General features: G+C 36.7%; 1 protein-coding gene across 1 annotated transcript; it reads right to left on the bottom strand.

Annotated features, from left to right (window-relative positions):
- Positions 1-4,936: 4,936 nt before the first annotated feature.
- On the bottom strand, positions 4,937-7,410 carry LOC149707859 (uncharacterized). Its single transcript, XM_089862424.1, has 4 exons — positions 7,292-7,410; positions 5,898-6,119; positions 5,224-5,323; positions 4,937-5,141 (listed from the first exon to the last, which is right to left on the bottom strand). The coding sequence occupies exons 1-4, from the start codon at positions 7,376-7,378 to the stop codon at positions 4,990-4,992; spliced, it is 561 nt and encodes a 186-aa protein (XP_089718550.1). The 5' UTR covers positions 7,379-7,410; the 3' UTR covers positions 4,937-4,989.
- Between the last annotated feature and the right edge of the window lie 10,963 nt (positions 7,411-18,373).

The following is an 18,373-nucleotide window of genomic DNA, read 5'->3' as shown; positions in this document are numbered from 1 at the left end:
TGCTTCTGGTAGGCTTTCAGTTCTTTGTTGACATATTCGCCACCTCTGTCAGAGCGAAAAGTGCGAGGCTTTTTCTTGTATTTTGTTTCACAAAGTCTTACGAAGTTTTGAATGTGCTCTGTGTTTTGTCACATTTTGACAAAGTTATTCCCATTCCTAGATTTTTCTTGACTAGTAACTCCACTGCATCTGGATCCCTATGTCCCATTCGACGATGCCAAACATGGATACATTCTTTCGAACTTACTGCTTTGTGAATCATCAGTACCTTCTTAGGCTGAGCCAATTTGTATAGATCACCTTCAAGTGCTACATAGGCCACGATGTCACCGGTTGCTTCACTTATCGTGCACTCTTCGTTTATGAAGTTTACCTTGAGCCCCTTTTTGGTGAGCTCACGGACTGACAGAAGACTACCTTCTAGGTCAGGGACCAGCAAAACGTTTTCAACATTTGCTGTCCATTGCGATTCCTTTCCAGTCATACACGTTAGTAAGCCTGTTTCCTGTTGGTGTCCAGATCCTATTCGTCGTTTATACGTCGATTACCAGGCAAATTCCACGGGGGCTGCCATTGCGTCTTAGTAGTTTTTGCTACCGCCATCTAGCGTCGAAGTAAAGCGTAAATTTGGTAATTTTGTCTCTTTAAATGTCGGTGTTTAAAGCCATCTTACTCTTTTCATACCCTTAATAATTAAAACTAGCCTCCAAACCCGCTTCACGTTGGTTCGCCAAGCAACTTCAAGAAACCGTATTTGCAATTAATTTCTCCATTTAGTTGTGTTTGAAAGCCTATTGAATCGCTTTGAAATAGTTTCTCTGTAAGTCTTAACATGGCTTGAGTGACCTTTTTATCGACAACTTATTTGAAAACTTCAAAAAAAATGTGCTGCTTTTAAAAAATAGCGATCCCTCTGCAAGTTACGTTTTCAAGAAATAATGCAATATTGTTTGTTTCCTTTAATTGTCTAAAACGCCTTTTTAAATGACCATAGTATAATATTTGGATTAAAGGATTGTTTCTAACATTCAACACTCGGACACTATATTGCTTAAGCTTAAGTTTCGTATTGAACTTTATCAAGACGTATTATTTAACAATAGAAGTTGAACAACGGAGTGAGGCACTTTTTTGAAAATATATTCGTTTCTAGCAGCAAGAGACTCGGAGTTGCCTGTTATAGGACATTTTTGTTACTTTTCGAGGTGTTATTTAAAAAAATGTGTTATATTCAACCGGAAAAATAACCCGAATATAACGCCCGAGTGTAATAAATATTATTGTAACGCTTTAAAAGCTTGAGGCGTTATTACAGCCACGTTTCAAGATCATCTTTCCATACACATTTGAACTCCAATTGCCTATTTTTTTATGTTAATAAATTGTTTTCCATTGCACTATTAGAAACTATTATTAGAAACTAAGGTTTCACAATAATTTCAACCATTCAGCGCTCTTTTTAAAATTACATTATCTTTTAATTCTAGGCGGTGAATTTAGTTCTACTTTTGAGGCTTAGGGGAGCTAAAATATTTTTGGTTCTTGGTGATGCAAATCTGGTAAATGTAATGCGCTACTTGTGATTCACGAGTTTTACCATATTAAACGATTAAGTATTTTATTCCTTGACTTACAACCTCACTTCTTGTTTTTTAATATATGCATTTGATGAATCTGGTCATGAAGGAATTTATTATAAGAAGGCCTAAAAAGGCGTTCGGTGCGCGCGTGATAGTCGACAATCCCCCCTCATGGGTGGTGGGAGGCTGGAAACCAAGGCGGGACTTAATATTTCATCTTACTCTATGTTTTCCACCATCTATCTCTTTTACCTTTTCGTTACGCCTTGGTTTGGTTTTTGGAACTCGCGAAATCATAAGTATAGTACACTTGATTCGATTTAGAAACAATTATAGAACGAACTATTTTCACGCAGAGACACATATTCAAAATCCATCAAGTTAGATTCAAAACCTTTAACTAACTTGTTAATGGCAATTAAAAACTATTCCATAACCGTTTCAGCACCGCTGGAAGCCTCCGTTTTCTGATTGCTTTGCTCGACGTTTTTTTTTTCTCTATTAGTAATACGTCAATCGCGTCTGTATGACCTATCCCCACGGGATCCAATAGGAAAGCGCAGAGCAATGACGGACATGAAAGGGTTGGGGCTAACTAGTCCACTAACACCAGCGTAAGAGTAGAAGCGTAAAATCTAGTGACTTAGGCATTCTTATAGTAAATTAATTCTTGGTTATAGTAACAAAATTTTAAAGCGCGCGCCCTGTTTTCTATGCCAGCGTTCGCCAAGCAGGGACCCGATTCTCTAAGCTTCGAAATGGAAATTTCAATCGAAAACGTTTCGATTTCGGTACAAGATTTCGAAAATTGACAAAAAGGTATTCTGTAAGGTCGTTTTCGATAAATGTCTGTCGATTCGAAATCGAAATCCGAGATGGATATCGAAATCTATTTCGACAGGGTAGTAGCGGACGAAAACCTCTTCGTTATCATTTTCCTCCAATCAGGAACGCGTATCGTGATACTACACGAAAGACAACATAAATTAGAGATAAATCCAAAGCCTTTTTAACTTTTGGAAGGAAATTTTCGACGTTTATATCGTCTCGAAAAATTATTAAAAGCAGTTTGGAAATTAAGTTTGCTTTTTAATTAGCTCTTCCATTATGGATTTTAACAATGCACTATTTTACATTATTCATAGTTTACAGACTAGGAAGATTCATACCATTTGCACAAGGAGGATTGGCTTAATACTCACCCAGTGGGTACTCAGGCCTTCTTGCGTAACACCTGAAGCCTGGCCTCCCTGTGTAAATGGTATGAATCCTCCTAAATCCTGTAAACTATGTATAGCAATAAGTTTCATCATTTCTATTTTATTCCCTTCTTTTCCATTCAGGATAACTTCTTTTTGCTGATGCACGATTTCCTTTACGTGATTGGCTATATTTTTTGTGTTGTTTTGACACATCTTCTATTAGCCCCACGAACTGAGTTAGCGTAGTTTTTCTATGACCCGTTCCATAGCGAAAATCTTTCTTAGTACGCGCCTACTACTCTAGGGATGAACCGATACCATATCGGTATCGGTTGAAGTATCGGGTTTTGGATAATAGTGAGTAAATATCGGTATCGATCGGTATCGGTTCATGTTTGTACCTGTATCGATCGGTATCGGGTTAAGCCTGGTATCGGCCATCTCTAGTATTTACGGATTCGATCATTACCAGTTAGTTCGAAATCGTCATCGATTCGGAATCGAAATTTTTATTTCTAAGCTTAGAGAATCGGGTCCCATGGTTGCGGTGATCTAATGTGACGTCACACAAGCGAGTTGTAGGAGAGAGATAAAATCCCGAAGCGAGCGCCAGCCCTCTTGCCTGTTTCGCACCGTCGCACGCGTAAACACTAAACACGAAAGATCCCGTATTAATCTATCAATTTTGAGCGCAAAATTAAAAATCACTATACTCAGAAGTAATATAACAAAGCTCCCTACGGGAAGGAGGTTACTTTTATTACTACTGTTATACTTAAAAATGTCGTAAGCTTGAAGGGAGGCTTTTCCTAATGATGTGGAAGAGAGTGAAATCATGAGTTAATAATATGTTAGCTCCCTATAAGTTACTCAGGCAATACATTTTTATACTCCAGCGTTTTCTCCCGCGCCGCCGGCTTCCCAATTATATGCGACGCTCTGCGGCCGCCACGCGAACGAAAATCTTATTTACTCTTCTTTCCAGTTTTTCCCCGGAAGCGCGTGTAGTGGAAGATAGCCAATGATATCGGAGCTATTTAAGCAGCCGAATATTTCGCTCAGTAGCCTCGGTTAAGAAAACAGTTCAGAGATCAGTAGAATGGATTTAGCTGTTGTATAATTTTCTGGATTCAAGTCACATTAACAACTCTTACCTTTAGCATTCTTTATCAATATCGGCAAATTGCATTGAGTTCCTGCACTTTTTGTCTCAGTACTGACACAAACGCCTTGATTTTATGTTAAATTGTCAAAACATGAACATTAAAGACTAAAACACTCCCTTGGTGAAAAAGTAGATTTTTTTCCGACAAGAGAGAGCGCAACATTCGGATTTTCTTCCCGCGCGGGCGAAATGAGAAGAAATCGCTGGATACATTACGCCTATGGAGCCTGAGTAACTTATAGGGAGCTAACATATTATTAACTCATGGTGAAATATAATTCTACCAAAGTTTCAAAGTGACGACACAACTTTAGTCCGATTATACATATGACACATCTTTCCACTTTAATTTTGCTCTTTTAAATTTTAGAGAGCTATATTTTGAACCATTTCCATATTTGGTGTTGCCTTCAACCTTCAAAATATGGTAGTGAAAATATTAATGATATCTCAGACCACCTAACCCATGGACAGGCAACTGAATAGGGAGCTGGGTTTGCTTAGAGCAACGACTGACACTAGCGCTGTGGCGGCGGATGTTGGAATTTTTTCACCAACCCTAGTAAAATTCACGCTATATTAAAGCTTTTTGAGGAGTAGAGGTCTCCAGTCACCGATATGGGGAGAAAATCTGACTAAATTATAAAAGTGAGTTAAATTTAATTTTTTATTTATTTTAGCCTCTTTCTCATTAAAGATTCATAAATGATCTATGAAGTTAGTTCTTGTAAATATCACTCTGGTATTGTTTATAAAGTCTGTTTAACATTAAGCCTTGGCTAAAAATATCCCGAAGTTCCCGAGCCATTACAGACGAATTTTCCTTTACGGGACATTTGGCGATAAATTGCGGTAGATAGACGCTCGAGGGCGCGTGCTACGCATTGCCATTTGTTAAAGCAGGATTAAAATGAATTTGCCTGTCGATGGGTTAGGTGGTCCTAAATGTTATATCCTGTGTTAAACAAGCAATCACTAGACTACACGCCTTTCAAACCAAAATCGTGTTTAATAATAATAATATTATTAAATTCATAACAAATTATTGTAATGTATCGCCATTTGCGCCGTAACAATTCTTCGAATATGTTTTCAAGGAAACGTTCCGATTAATATTTGGAATTTCGCTTTCTAATTCCGACTTTGCGGATCTTGTCTTAGAATCAGCGGGAAGGAATATGACAACGATTAATGCTGGAGAAGATTGGAAGCAAAGGTGGATGAGTAAAGTAACGAACTTAAAGCGAGCAACGTCTTGGTAGACGTGTCAACTAACCTGTAATTGAGAAGACTAACTGGACGAAGAACATCCAATCCCAGCCCAAGATATTTTGCAAAGGGTCGCTTATGGTGCTTGAGAGAAGGCTGCCAGCAACCTAAATATTAAAGCTATATTATTAACATTCAAAAGAAGTTTTCACATATGGTACGGTCTTCTAACTCGTGTGCTTTCAGTTTTTTTGTGAAAATTTCACTGAGTAAAAATACAATTCATCATAAGTTCATAAAATATGTTCCAAAAATTTGTCACTGGTTATTGAGAGCTTGTCATGAAGTGACGAAGGTGAAACGCCATAGATTCTCCTAAAGCAACGCCTGGTGAGGCGCTGTCAAAGGCTTAGTACAGCAGTACTTTAACATTAGGCAGCCATTTTGACTCCGCTCCAGTGGAAAATGTTGGCTCATGTTGGCTCGCCCCTGCAGACTAAATAGGAAGATGGGCTGCAAAACCGATTGTAGTCAATTCTCGCGTCGTTCTCGAGCTAGCTCTCAGTAAGTCTCTAGCATTACGAAGTTTAGGAAGTGTCATACTTATGGAACATATCTTATAAACTTTTGCTTTTATCAAATGTTTTGCAAAAGTGAATTTTGGGAGAAACATTTTCTACTATTTTCTGACCAATTTGAAGGTGCTGATCACGAATATTGAATTTAAAATATTTTCATCACCTGAGACGTTAATAGAAGACCCGAGACAGTTCCCGAATGAGTTTTACCAAAGATTTTAACAGCACAAATTGGAACGATTGTTAACGTGCCACTGGCGGCGCAAAAGGTTACGAAACCGCAGATTGAATATGTCACTAGGAACGGTATCGACGGAAGGTAAGCGCAGAATGTTAGCAACTGAATGAAAGGTCCCAAACTCAAACAAATCACAACAAGAGCTACCTGTAAGTAGGGGGAAATGAATAATAAAACCTCATGCTCAAATCGAAAAATAACTTATTTTTAAGACTTTTACCTATAATCAAAACTTAATTTTTTGCCGTTAATGTTTAATCACCTACACCTAATCTTTATATTCTTGAAAATCTCCCGCTTTGGTCTTTCCCCATTGAGTAACCCTGCAAGGGACTCCAGTTTGCTTAATCAGTTTTTATGAAAATTACTTTATATATTATCATAAATATTAAAATTTTGATCCATGGTAAACGACTTTATTTATAAATTAGAATTAAAATGAGATCTGCTACATCCATGAAGTAGCAGATCTCATTTTAATTCTAATTTATAAACTTTATATATTATTTGCACCAAGTTAATCCATTTTTAATTTAGTATAAATAAAGCTCTAAACCGTTTCGAATTTCGAGAACACTTAATGGCAAAATTTTAGCGGGTTTTAGTAAACAAGCCGTCCAGTGAGATTCTATTGAGGTACGGCATTTAATAGCTGTATCCCAAACGCTGCGTTGCTATAGTTATACCTTACTGCTTGTCGTGAAATTTCAAAACTGTGTCCGTGTTTGTCACGACGAAATTTTTAGTCATTAATGGCCAACAAATAATCTCACTGTCTGTAGGAATCTTGTTTAACACAAGGCTATAAAAGCATACTTTCACCAAACATAAAGATAAATTGTTCAAAATAAAGTTCACTGAAAAGTCTGAAATCAAACAAAACCATCTCAAATGGAAAGACCTCATACACAGTGTGTTTTTTACAGAACTTATAGAAACACCACCCTTTATTTATAAAAGTAATAATAGTTAAGCTTTATCTGCGGAGGGATGTCCACACTAAGAATGAGCCTTATTTATATGTGTTATTTTACAATGCATTGGTGTGTTCCTTTAATAATAGTGAAAAGAACTTGCAGAAGGGTTTGTTCCCCTGTTTTTCACCCTTTATCACCGGCCGCGATCAAACCTGAGATCTTCTTGCTACGCCACCCCTCCCGAACAAAAAACGTGCTCCCGAAACTCTCAAAGTTTTTAGGAAAAACTGCCTTAATTTTTCGCAAACCTTCAATGTCCGTGTTTAATCTAACCACAATTGATCGCATAAGGCAAAATCGAATAAAATTTAGGTTTAAATCAAACGACTGTCCTTTCATTACCTTGTAAGACACTCTATCAGCAATTACGCCCGTAATAATTTTTCCCAACACCAATCCAATTTCGAAAAAAGACAGAAGATACGTCATTTTATGATCATCATTCACAACGTGTAGACCGAACGACTTGAAAATATAAAATGTAAAATATTACTTATAAAAATGGTAGAGAGTTCAGTTTCAGAAACAGTGCAAATAGTCGATTCATATTAACGAAATTATGTATAGATATAAATATAAAAAGTACTCTACGTTGAAAAAATGTATCCTTTAACCCAAAACAGTGTCGACCCCCTCAGCGTATGATTACCTGCCTTAGCATGGCACAGAAAACAAGCCGTGAATAGGCTCATAAAGTAACAGATGCTAGCCCTAGTATCAAAAATTAACGTCTGGATCGCCAGCATCATGTACTACTTTCTATAAACCTTTGACATCAAGAAGCTCTTCCCTGATTGGTTTGTTCCTGTAGGGGCTTAAGAGGAGGGTAGTTTGCTTCTCACTTTACATGTGGTCTATAGCCAAAGGCAGGGAATTGTTAATGAAGTTTACTTTAGTTTTTATATCTATATAGTTAACAAGATGACCACATTTCCAATATCTTTTAATTTTTCCGAAATATTTCCAATGCCTACCTCAATTTCGGGCATTTTCTAATATTTCCCTATTTTTCGAGATTATGGGTATTTTGCGTTTCAGAGAATAATTGAGCCTCTCCTTGGGCAGTACAAGTTTTATAAACACTCAATAAGAGAAGTTCGCCTGTGGGAGTCCAACAAGGAGATCCCTCAAGTCGTACCATTGCAAGTTCATACCTTGGAGTCGTATGGAGAGCTTACTTTCAAATAGGCCATAATGTACATAGTTGGCAGTGTCAGGAGCAAACTTATAATCCATAGTAGATATAGCTCTATACGCCTAAAGTACGATGAAAATGACACTTTCTTGCCTTCAATTGCTTTGTTCGAGGTCACCTACAAATATTAGTAAAAAATTGGGTTTATAATAATAATATGAATTTTTATTGCATTTGAGCGAATAAAAATGTATAGTGACTCTTATTACCTCTGAAGATTCCTTGTCAAATAATAGCAGCATTCCACACAGATTTAAAACTAGAAAAATAAGCGGAATCCCATATAGCATATAGGGAACCCGATTCAACAGAGTTTCATCCGTAAAATACCTAAGAAGTTCCCTTATTATTATTCCATGAAAAGAAAATTGCAGAGTAGTACTTCTTATTAATTCGAAAGAGTTTGACCAAAGATAATGAATAATTCAAATTCAAACCCTCTATAAATGAACAATATTTATGAGAAGTTGAGAAGTTAAGTTTTCTTATAATTTCCTTCCCTACGAATTAGTCATTTTTAAGGCCATAACGGAATTGGACGAATTTTTCAGTACTATAGTCAGTCAAACGAAAGAAGAGCCCTGAGAAATTTGTCCAAATTGGTGTGGCCACCATCGACCCCATAGGACTTTATCAACTTGTTTTGTTTTGTCAATAGTCGTCTGTAATATAGTCTGCTATAAACAGATAGGCTAAATCGCAATAGAACCAATACATTTTACAATATATATTAAATATGTTTATGTTTCATGGTTTTTTACGATCATCGAGTATTAAAGAATGTAAAACAAAATTAACGACAAGACACCAGTTTTATCTTTGTTGAACTAGCATTGCAACATATTTTAATGACATAAATTAAAGTACTTGTCATATATTGCAAAATGTATTGGTTCTATTGCGATTAAGCCTATCTGTTTATAGCAGACTATATTACAGACGACTATTGACAAAACAAAACAAGTTGATAAAGTACTATGGGGTCGATGGTGGCGACACCAAATTGGACAAATTTCTCAGGGCTCTTCTTTCGTTTGACAGACTATAGCTGTGACTCGTCCAATAGAAATTTGAAGCCCTTATTCGTTCTGGCTCGTAGAGTTCAGTTATAAATCGTATTTGGTCGTATCGTTTTTTAAAATAATTGATAAATTCATTATACCAATTTGAAATATTCGTTATTTTAAATACTCTTTTGAAAAACGCAAGGAAAAATTCTTGAATGGGACTTTTCTTTAAAATTTTTAAGATATTACCTATAACTTGACGAAGTGCTGTTTAGTTCTAAATTTTCTGGGTTGAGCAAGGCCATTTGAGTTTGTAGCCATATTACGCCTCCAAGGCCAAGCCCTGTACCGACTAATCCGTAAGCCATACCATAATTGTTGGGAAACCACTACGAAACAGTTGTCACTACTAGTTTTGAGTACCTCTATACTTACCAGTTCGAAGCGATTCTAACTGACTCATTTTACACTTTTTTCTGGCTTTCGTTAGTGTTGTCTGGCATAGTATTTGAACTTATTTCTCTCAACATTACTGGAGTTAATTTAAACACATGCCAATGCTCATATTATACAGTTAAACCTTGACTAGTCCCAAGGTCTCTTTAGGTTGATTCGCGAAGCAACTTCTCGAGAAACTGTGTTTGTAACTAGGCTAGTTCCAAATTCAACTCTTGAATTTGGAAGTGTTTTGAATCGCTTCGAATCAGTTTCTTTTGTAAGTATGAACATTTTTTTATTTAATTCATTGGCTAGGACTGTGAGAAATGATTACTTTGGAACAGGCAACAATTACTGAAACATAGAGAAACCCTCCTCCAATCCAGGCGCAAAACGAATAAGTTACTAACCATAAAATGTAACTTTTTTGGATAGTAAAGTATGAAAGACATTGGAAACCACTGCAATTAAAACATAACCATTTAAATTATTGGTAAACTGGACGGTTATGTAATTTACCTATATATAAGAGTTCCAGAAAAAACTACCGCCCTTAAGCAAAATTTATCAATTAAAAATCCCCCGGCAAAAGTAAATAAATTCAAAGAAGCCTCGGAAATGGTTAGCATCCAAATCATGTTATTTAATTTTAATTCTGGGTTGACATAGTGTCGAAGATAAGACGCCAAATACGGTATTAGATTCCCCATGGCGTGTACGTTCCCCAATGTTAAACTGAAAAGGAATGCCGCGATACCCGACAAGATTGCCTTCTTATTCATTTCACTCTGTAATTAGAAAATTTTCATATGTAACAGATAGATATGTGAGTCGGTAATTTACGCGGTATTTCGTAAATTACCGGTAATTTACGGACGGTAAATTACCGGTAATTTACGAAATACCGCGTAAATTGACGATTTATATCTTACCGTAATTTTAAAATGGTAACTTGACGGTAAATTACGTAAATTTTATTGTAAAAATATAAAACGCCATACATTACGGTAATTTTTGTTATTCCAAAATTATAATCGGCAATTTACCCGTCAAATAACCATTTTTAAAAATTACAGAAATTTCACATCTCTAGTATACTTTAAATGCAATAGAAACATACTGAGAGATGACGCGACAATTCTGCGAGCCGTTCCTGTGCCAGGTATACAGGTTGTGAAATCTCTATATTCAGACAGCGTTGTTTTTATGCGGGGGAAATGTGTAGAGGATTTATAAAGTAATTGTGAGTTTTCCGAAACACGTGTAATTCATATGGGATTATTTCAGTTCTGTTTTCCGAAACAGAACGGTTTGATGTTGCTCGTTAAAAAATTAAATCCTGTTGCTTTTCTACTTCACGCGTTTCAATCAAGTCAAAGAAATCCATCCGTACGATTTTTTCAATCCGTCATATTGATAATCATAAAATATGCAAGCTATTTCAAGAGGAAGACGTTCAATCAAGTTATCTCCGATGTGTTTATTCGTGTATATTGCAATCTATAAACATTCTAGAGCTGGTGGTGACGCAAAATAATAAATAATGAAGTCAAAAAACATTCAGCGTAGTGGTTCAAGGCCGATTCTGGAGATTCTGTCTGTCATCAGTCAGTCGAATTCATTTGACAAGCAAATTGACTCTGCTTTGCCTATCAATATATTATGATCCTACTCGGGCAGCCATTGTAAAATATAGCGCCTATGTTCAAGCAGAAACAATTTTAATCTGCACTTAGCAGAAGCATATAAATAGGAGAGTGAAATTTGAGCCTAATCAGACATTTATTTATGATGATAAATTAAAGCATAAACCTTAATCTTTAAAAAATTGTATTCTGTTTATAATTAAAAGTGAACACGCTTGTTTACATAAGTAGAGGCTAGAAATTAAATAGCAGAGTAATTAACATAATAAAAAAATTACAGACGTTTATCATAACGCGCTCCACTTAAAAATCCGTAAATAGGACCAAAATGTAAATTTTACACTGTTTTTAAAAAGATTGACTTATTTCTGATATTTTCCTCATAGTTTTCATAAACCCAATATAGAACCGAAGAGCTTTGGAACTTCACAAAGACGAAAAACCGTTTGAAACTGACAATCTAGGCCAGTCTTTCGTTTGATATTTAGCTAAAAAGCTTGTACTCGGGGCTACCCTAGAAATTCACAAACACGATCCAAGATTGTCAATTTGAAATACTTTTAGGAAGCCTGTTTGATAGTTAGCTCAGAAATTTCATAAAGGGTTACACACAGCCCAAATTAAATGATTTAATTCCCTTATTTTCCGTTGGAAAGTAGTTAATTTTGAATGTAGGACATAATCCCCAACCATAAGGGACAAAATCCCCCGGACAGTATCCCCCGAATGGATGTCAGTGACAAAATAGCCCAACCTCGGGACAAATTCCCCCAACCACAGGATACATTCCCCCCAAAATGTGTTTACGACTAAATAGCCCAATGCACGGTTTAAATCGATATGAAGGTTTATCAGTGTTAGGGCCATATCAGAAATAACACAGTACTAATATTTAAATTTCGCGCCTTCCTTTCTATCACATATTCGATAACAGATGGCTCCAGGGCCGGATTAACCACTAGGCAAGTTAGGCAATTGAATAGGGCCCGGATATCTGAGGGGCCCGAGAAACTTCTAGAACATTTTTTTAACCCTTAAACTGACCAATCCCAATTTGGTCCCAGATTTAAAAGTTTTGTCTATCCGCTGATAACATGAATCCGCCCGGCTACGTCATAAATATGGTCCACTATTCGCCAAACCGAAGTCAATCAAAAAACGTCATTGTCCCAGAGATCTTCGCGAAAACTAGAAGTTATATATACGAAGTCCCTCCTGTCCCACCCTCAGTCGATACCTGAACTGTCTAAACGAAACCCTGTCGGCTCACCCTTAAGAAGTCCAAAGACGTACGGAGTAAATTTTATATCGAAACTTTTATTTTATTAATTTTGATACCTTTATTTTTCATCAATTTGAATCCCTAATTTTTCGGAACAGAATCGGAGATTTTATTTTATTCATTTTGAAAACTTTATTTTTAATCAATTTGAATCCTTAATTTTTCAGAGAAAACTCGGAGATATTTTTTTAACCCCTAAAAAGAAGAGAAGGAACGCGAGTGCGCGAGTGCGCGAAATATTAAAAGAAAAATAATAATTAACCCTTAAATCGCGAGAAAAGAAAAAAATTCATAATTATCTCTTAACTCGAGAAAGAAGAAAAAAGAACCCTTAACCCTTAAGAAGAATATGGAAGAGGAGCAACTTGATAAACTGACTTGAAACTATGGTTAAAGAACTTAGATTATGGTTGACGGATTGATTCATTTTTTTTTTAAATCTTAACTTTCTATTTTTTAACATTATTATTTTAGTCAAAAACGGATTTATGTGCTAAGAACGTGGGATCATAGCTTTAGCCTCTGGTACCATCCTCGCATACTTTATTGAGAAACTTCGTCTGCTTATATTTTGACTCCACCCACAAATTCTGTATATAGCGACTTCTAAAGATCGAAAATGTCATTCGTATCTCTATTTTCGTGGTTAAATATTTTTTTCCGAAATTGCGCCAGTGGTAAAAAAGCAAAGTGGATAACAATGCTATATAACTCCCGATTTAGTGGAATTAAGTTTTAAAGTTAAGAATATTAATAATTGATGTTTCTTTTTTAAGCATCTAGTTTTTCTTTCTTTGTATATTTAACCACAAAAATAGAGATATACAGAATTTGTGGGTGGAGTTAAAATATAAGCAGACGACGTTTCTCAATAAAGTATGCGAGGATGGGTAGTGAATTTGCTACCTTCAACGTTCTTCACACATAAATTTGTTTTTGTTTTAGTGCATAACTGCACGATTTTAACCCAAACACCCCTAAATCCTAAATTTGAAACTTAAAGGAGACATTCCATAGAGGTTTTAAAGTATAAACCTCCCTTAGATATAAGTTAGATTTTTTGTTTAATTACTTTATTTTAACCCCTATAAAAGTTTGTGAAAATTTATGAATAAGATTGAATATTGTGTTGAATATTAAAAATTGGATTAGAAACTATTTTGACTCTTAATTGACACAAACCATCAAACGCGGTCACTTTTGATTCAGAAATTTTATAAGCCCCTCGCTCCCGTTAAAAGGCCTTAACTCTCTACAACTAACTGCATTCTAACATCTTGTCTAGCGTTAGCGAGGTTGAATCATAAGTGAAAAGAGGTAGGTGTTTGTCTTGCATCTTAACCCCTCTAGTAAGACGTCTAACACCTAACCCCACCCCCATAAACAACAAATGAAGAAAGGCAGGTAAAGGCTTATACATCCTTTAACAGTGGTTAAACGAAATATCCATAAATGCCCAATTAAAGGAGTCGAGAAAATGAGGGTGATGCCCTAACAAAAATAATAACCCTGAATCCTTACTTCAATAAATATTACGTTATAATTGTAATATTTAGGGCCATAAGCTAGTACTTCCTTTTAAAATTCTTCTCGAATTGTGGTGAAATACACGTAACTTCTAATAATAAACATCTCCTTAAACCATTTCTAAATATAACGTCGGAATATACTTTCTTTTGGTTTTTAAAAATTCCCTTCGATTTCTTTGAATTTTGAAATAGGGGAGCGGGATTGAAAGCGTGAAACCTTTACTGTCGACGGATGACAGGGATTTTAAAGGGAGTATTAAACCTTCCATTTTGATTAAGGAAACACCATAATCCTCTATCTCGCATTAAATATGTCGAGCAATCGTAAAACACAATTCAAAATGCTTAACCTTACTGGTGCAATTAAATGCAATGCTTAAAGTTACTATTATAATCCCCATCCTCTTAAAATACACGAACGTAAAAATCACATCACAAATCTGTCCCATTCACTCTCCCTTAAATGACGAACGAAAATTCTATACTCCCAAACGCGCTACTCTTTCACGTCTACTGGTACTATTACTAGTACGAGTACGAGTACGAGTACAAAAGGGCAGGCCAGACTAAGAGCCTCATCGTAGATGTACATCATACGATGTGGCTAAAAACGATGATAACACACTGAGTGTTTTACGTTTTATGTGACAATCTAATGACAAATACTAAAAAAAAACAATCTGAAGTTAACAAGGACACTGATGAAAAGATCAAACCTATTTTTAACATTAATGCCCCCAATGAATCTTTCTCTGGAGCTTTCCAAGAATTGGCAGAAACGTATTGCAATGATTTAAACTTTGAAGAGCTTGAAAACGAACTGCTACATTTCAAGGATTTCGTGAATAATGAAGAAAGCAAAAACCCAGAATTATTTCATTCCCTCATTCGTACCAATAATATCATTTCTACTTTTCGAAACTTTGAAATTAATTTGAGAATTTACTTGTGTTTGCAATGCAAGTGGCGAAAGATCCTTTTCAGCTTTAAAAAGAGTGAAAAACTACTTAATAACCACATTAGCCCATGAAAAATTAAGTTCTTTATCTTTGATATATATTGAATAGGATTTACTTAACGACTTCATAGACTATGAAGAGATAATTGATAAATTTCTTTGAATTAGAAAGAAAGAAATTTAACTATTGAGTTCAAAAAGAAATTTAAATATGCAGTTAAGTTTTAAGTCAATTAAAGATATAAAAGATAGTATGTCTCTTAGATTCTCTTAAACTGTGGTCTGTTGGGGGCTGGGGGCCCGGAACTAAGGCCTTGCCTAGGGCCTAAAATATTGTTAATTCGGCCCTGGATGGCTCCCCTACCGCTAATGGAAATAGATCTCGAAACCAGCAATAACCTCTCCTCAGTTCGCGCTCAGACTTCACCTTGTACCAATCTAAATTCTTGTTAACTATTTTGTAATACCAAAACAGTATTAAATGTCATGTTTAAGACACGGCTTGATTTATAACTCATACACCTAACAATTGGCGACAGAATGCGTGTTCCTATTTTTTTATGGTGGTGCTAGGTACCAAGTACGCGTTAACAACATAACAGTTTCGCCATCGCGAGTACCAAGTACGCGTTAACAACATAACAGTTTCGCCATCGCGAGTACCAAGTACGCGTTAACATCATAACAGTTTCGCCATCGCGAGTACCAAGTACGCGTAACATATAACAGTTTCGCCGTCGCGAGAGAACATTCGCGCCCTACCCAGACTTCAAACCGTGCCGGGCCTAACGAAGCCAAGTTAGCCAACGCCTTGTCTCGCCGCCATATTGCTTTTCCCTACCGAAACAACGGCTGCTATTTACAATAAATTTTCACCTTTCGATGACGGTGCTGAACCTTGGAAAATTTAAAAAGAACGTTTAGACCAATTTTTCTTGGCTAATGACAATATTGTGAGTACAGCTGCTGGTGCTGACAACACCGCAGTTTTAACGAAAAAGCGTGCTGTGCTTTTAACAGTGATATGTGTGAAAAGGTACGCCTTACTTCGAAGTCTTATTGCTCCTGTAAAACCAGATACTAAGACATATGACGAACTCACTGACATTCTAACCAAACATTTCGAACCGATACCGTCGGAAATCGTAGAACGGAGTAAATTTTACAAACGAGATAGAAAAACAGGTGAATCAGTTGCCATGTATGTTGCTGCCTTAAGACAAATGGTAGAATTTTGGTAACATATTAGATACGATGTTGCGCGATAGACTTGTATGTGGTATCAATAACGAAGCAGTTCAAAAACGTCTCCTCGCAGAAACAGCTCTCGACATCAAGAAAGCCATAACTATAGCCCAATCACTCGAAACCGTAGAGAAGGAGGCTCTCGATATCAAATCACAACAGAACATCACAGAAATTATCACATTTCAAAAGACAACAACCGAGGGCGAATAACACAACGTCCAATTCACAATTGCCAGACACATCCGCACATTACAATCGCGGAGTCAAAACAAGTGCCTCGCAATACCCATGTATTCGCTGTTCCAGTGCCAAACATCGCGAATGGGAGTGCCCATATAGAGATGCAGAATGTTTTCAATGTGGCACCAAAGGACATTTAGCAGAAAATCACGCAACCAAACTCAGCTTCGTACGCAAAATCAGTCGCGTAACGCACGTCCAAGCCCTAATCGTGGTCGTGCGAGACATGGATCTGTCACACTAAGTTCAAACTATACCAGACGTGGCTCCGGCGACACGGCCCACTATATTCATGATGACGAAGCCACGACGGACGATATTCCAGACGAACAGCCACCTGAATATGATCTTTTTCACATTCGTTCCGCAATCAAGCCGCAGAACGATGTACAACACGAAGCTTTATCTACCACCAACGTCGCTTCGTCACCGCCGATTTTACTACCTTGTCTCATTAACCAACAACCAATTACTTTTGAAATGGACACAGGTTCTGCTTTCACCTTAGTTCCTGAACACACAAAGTCATAGCAACTTATCTGGAAAGCCTACAAGAGAGTAAACACACACTCGCTTCCTTTCCGGGTCAGAACGTCAAAATTAAGGGCGAGTTGTTGGTTGAAGCAGGATACAGTAACAAGTTCTTGCGTTTACCGCTTTTGATATATGAGGGGTCGGGTCCTTCCCTCATGGAACGAGTTTGGTATTAACTCCAGTTTAAATGTCATACCTAAGGGTGGGGGAGTTGTAACGGCCATTTCGCAAGCGCGAAAAACCGTTACCCCTGGTAGGCCGCCGTGCCCCTTAGCGTTAAAATTGGCGCGTTTGGGGTATCGATGGAACGAGCACACGCTTGCAAAACTATCAGGGGGTATAAGAAAGTCCTATTGCACCGCGCAACTGAGCTCGTCGGAATCCCGACAGAGACTTAACCCCTTGACCAAAAGTCAAAGGGGGTAGGAACCCTTAGACCCGACTCAAGACCCTGTGTCTATAAAAGGAGGGGCCGGGGACCAAAAAGACATCTTTTGACTGCTGACGGAGGAGAGGAAGCTCATCTTTTTATTTGTATTTTTTGTTACGTTACTTTTTACTTTAAACGATGACTGGGTGAGAGGAAATTCTACAGGGCCGATAGGCCCTTGTAGATATGACTTGATACCGTTTTGTAACGTTAAAGTAAAATTCACATGCTTTTGCTAAATTTCCTATGGAGATTAACATTGGGTTTTTCGTGATTTTTCACCACCGCTAACTTAACAAGTTGGGAAACCAAAATAAACCTCTCCGAGCCGAGACGAATTTACTTTCCAAACACCGGTCCGCCAGCCAATGAGACAAACCGGAAATACATGGTTCTTATCGGCGAGATATTGCCATGATCATTTGTAAAGTTTAAAGCGTTTAATAATTTCCTTAATGAGGACCTAATATCTATCACTTAAATGTGTATTTAACTTTCGGCTCACTCTGAACCGTTAAGACCTCCTATAAGAGGACATGACACAAGGTCAATTCTAGTTAAAATCTAGGTTATCTTATCTCATAGACCCAGTCGTTTCAACACGTATGGAGAGATGATGTATTAACATCCTAATTATTTAATGAAGCTAAAAGTTACGTTTACACTATATATAAGTGTAGTAAAGATGAATTAAAAAGTAAACACCAAATTTTAAATGTTAATATCAAAAGATGTTCTTGGAATATTGAGATGAAACAGAGCTTTATAGCTACACAACTACTAAAAGAATCGTAATGCCGAAAAATATTGAAGTATTTCCATTTACTATTCTGCAAAAAGAAAATGTTATCGTTTTGTAAGAGATCTTTTCATCCTACTCGCTTTATATTAACTTTGATATGCGTGTAGTGTTTCGA

The sequence above is a fragment of the Phalangium opilio genome, unplaced genomic scaffold (assembly GCF_054372755.1).
Source record: "Phalangium opilio isolate 3A_F unplaced genomic scaffold, DU_Popi_V2 ptg000013l_1, whole genome shotgun sequence".
In the NCBI taxonomy this organism is placed as follows: Eukaryota; Metazoa; Arthropoda; class Arachnida; order Opiliones; family Phalangiidae; genus Phalangium; species Phalangium opilio.
The sequence above is the reverse complement of the archived record's forward strand: the minus strand, read 5'-3'. Positions and strand labels throughout refer to the sequence as shown.

Bases quoted from the DNA above. Each gene is read 5' to 3' on its own strand.
- LOC149707859 (XM_089862424.1), bottom strand. From the start codon at position 7,378: ATGACGTATCTTCTGTCTTTTTTCGAAATTGGATTGGTGTTGGGAAAA. The intron at 5,324-5,897 runs GTGATGAAAATA...TTTAATATTTAG, and splicing joins GTCTTCTATTAACGTCTCAG to GTTGCTGGCAGCCTTCTCTC. The intron at 5,142-5,223 runs GTTAGTTGACAC...AATCTTCTCCAG, and splicing joins GTTAGTCTTCTCAATTACAG to CATTAATCGTTGTCATATTC.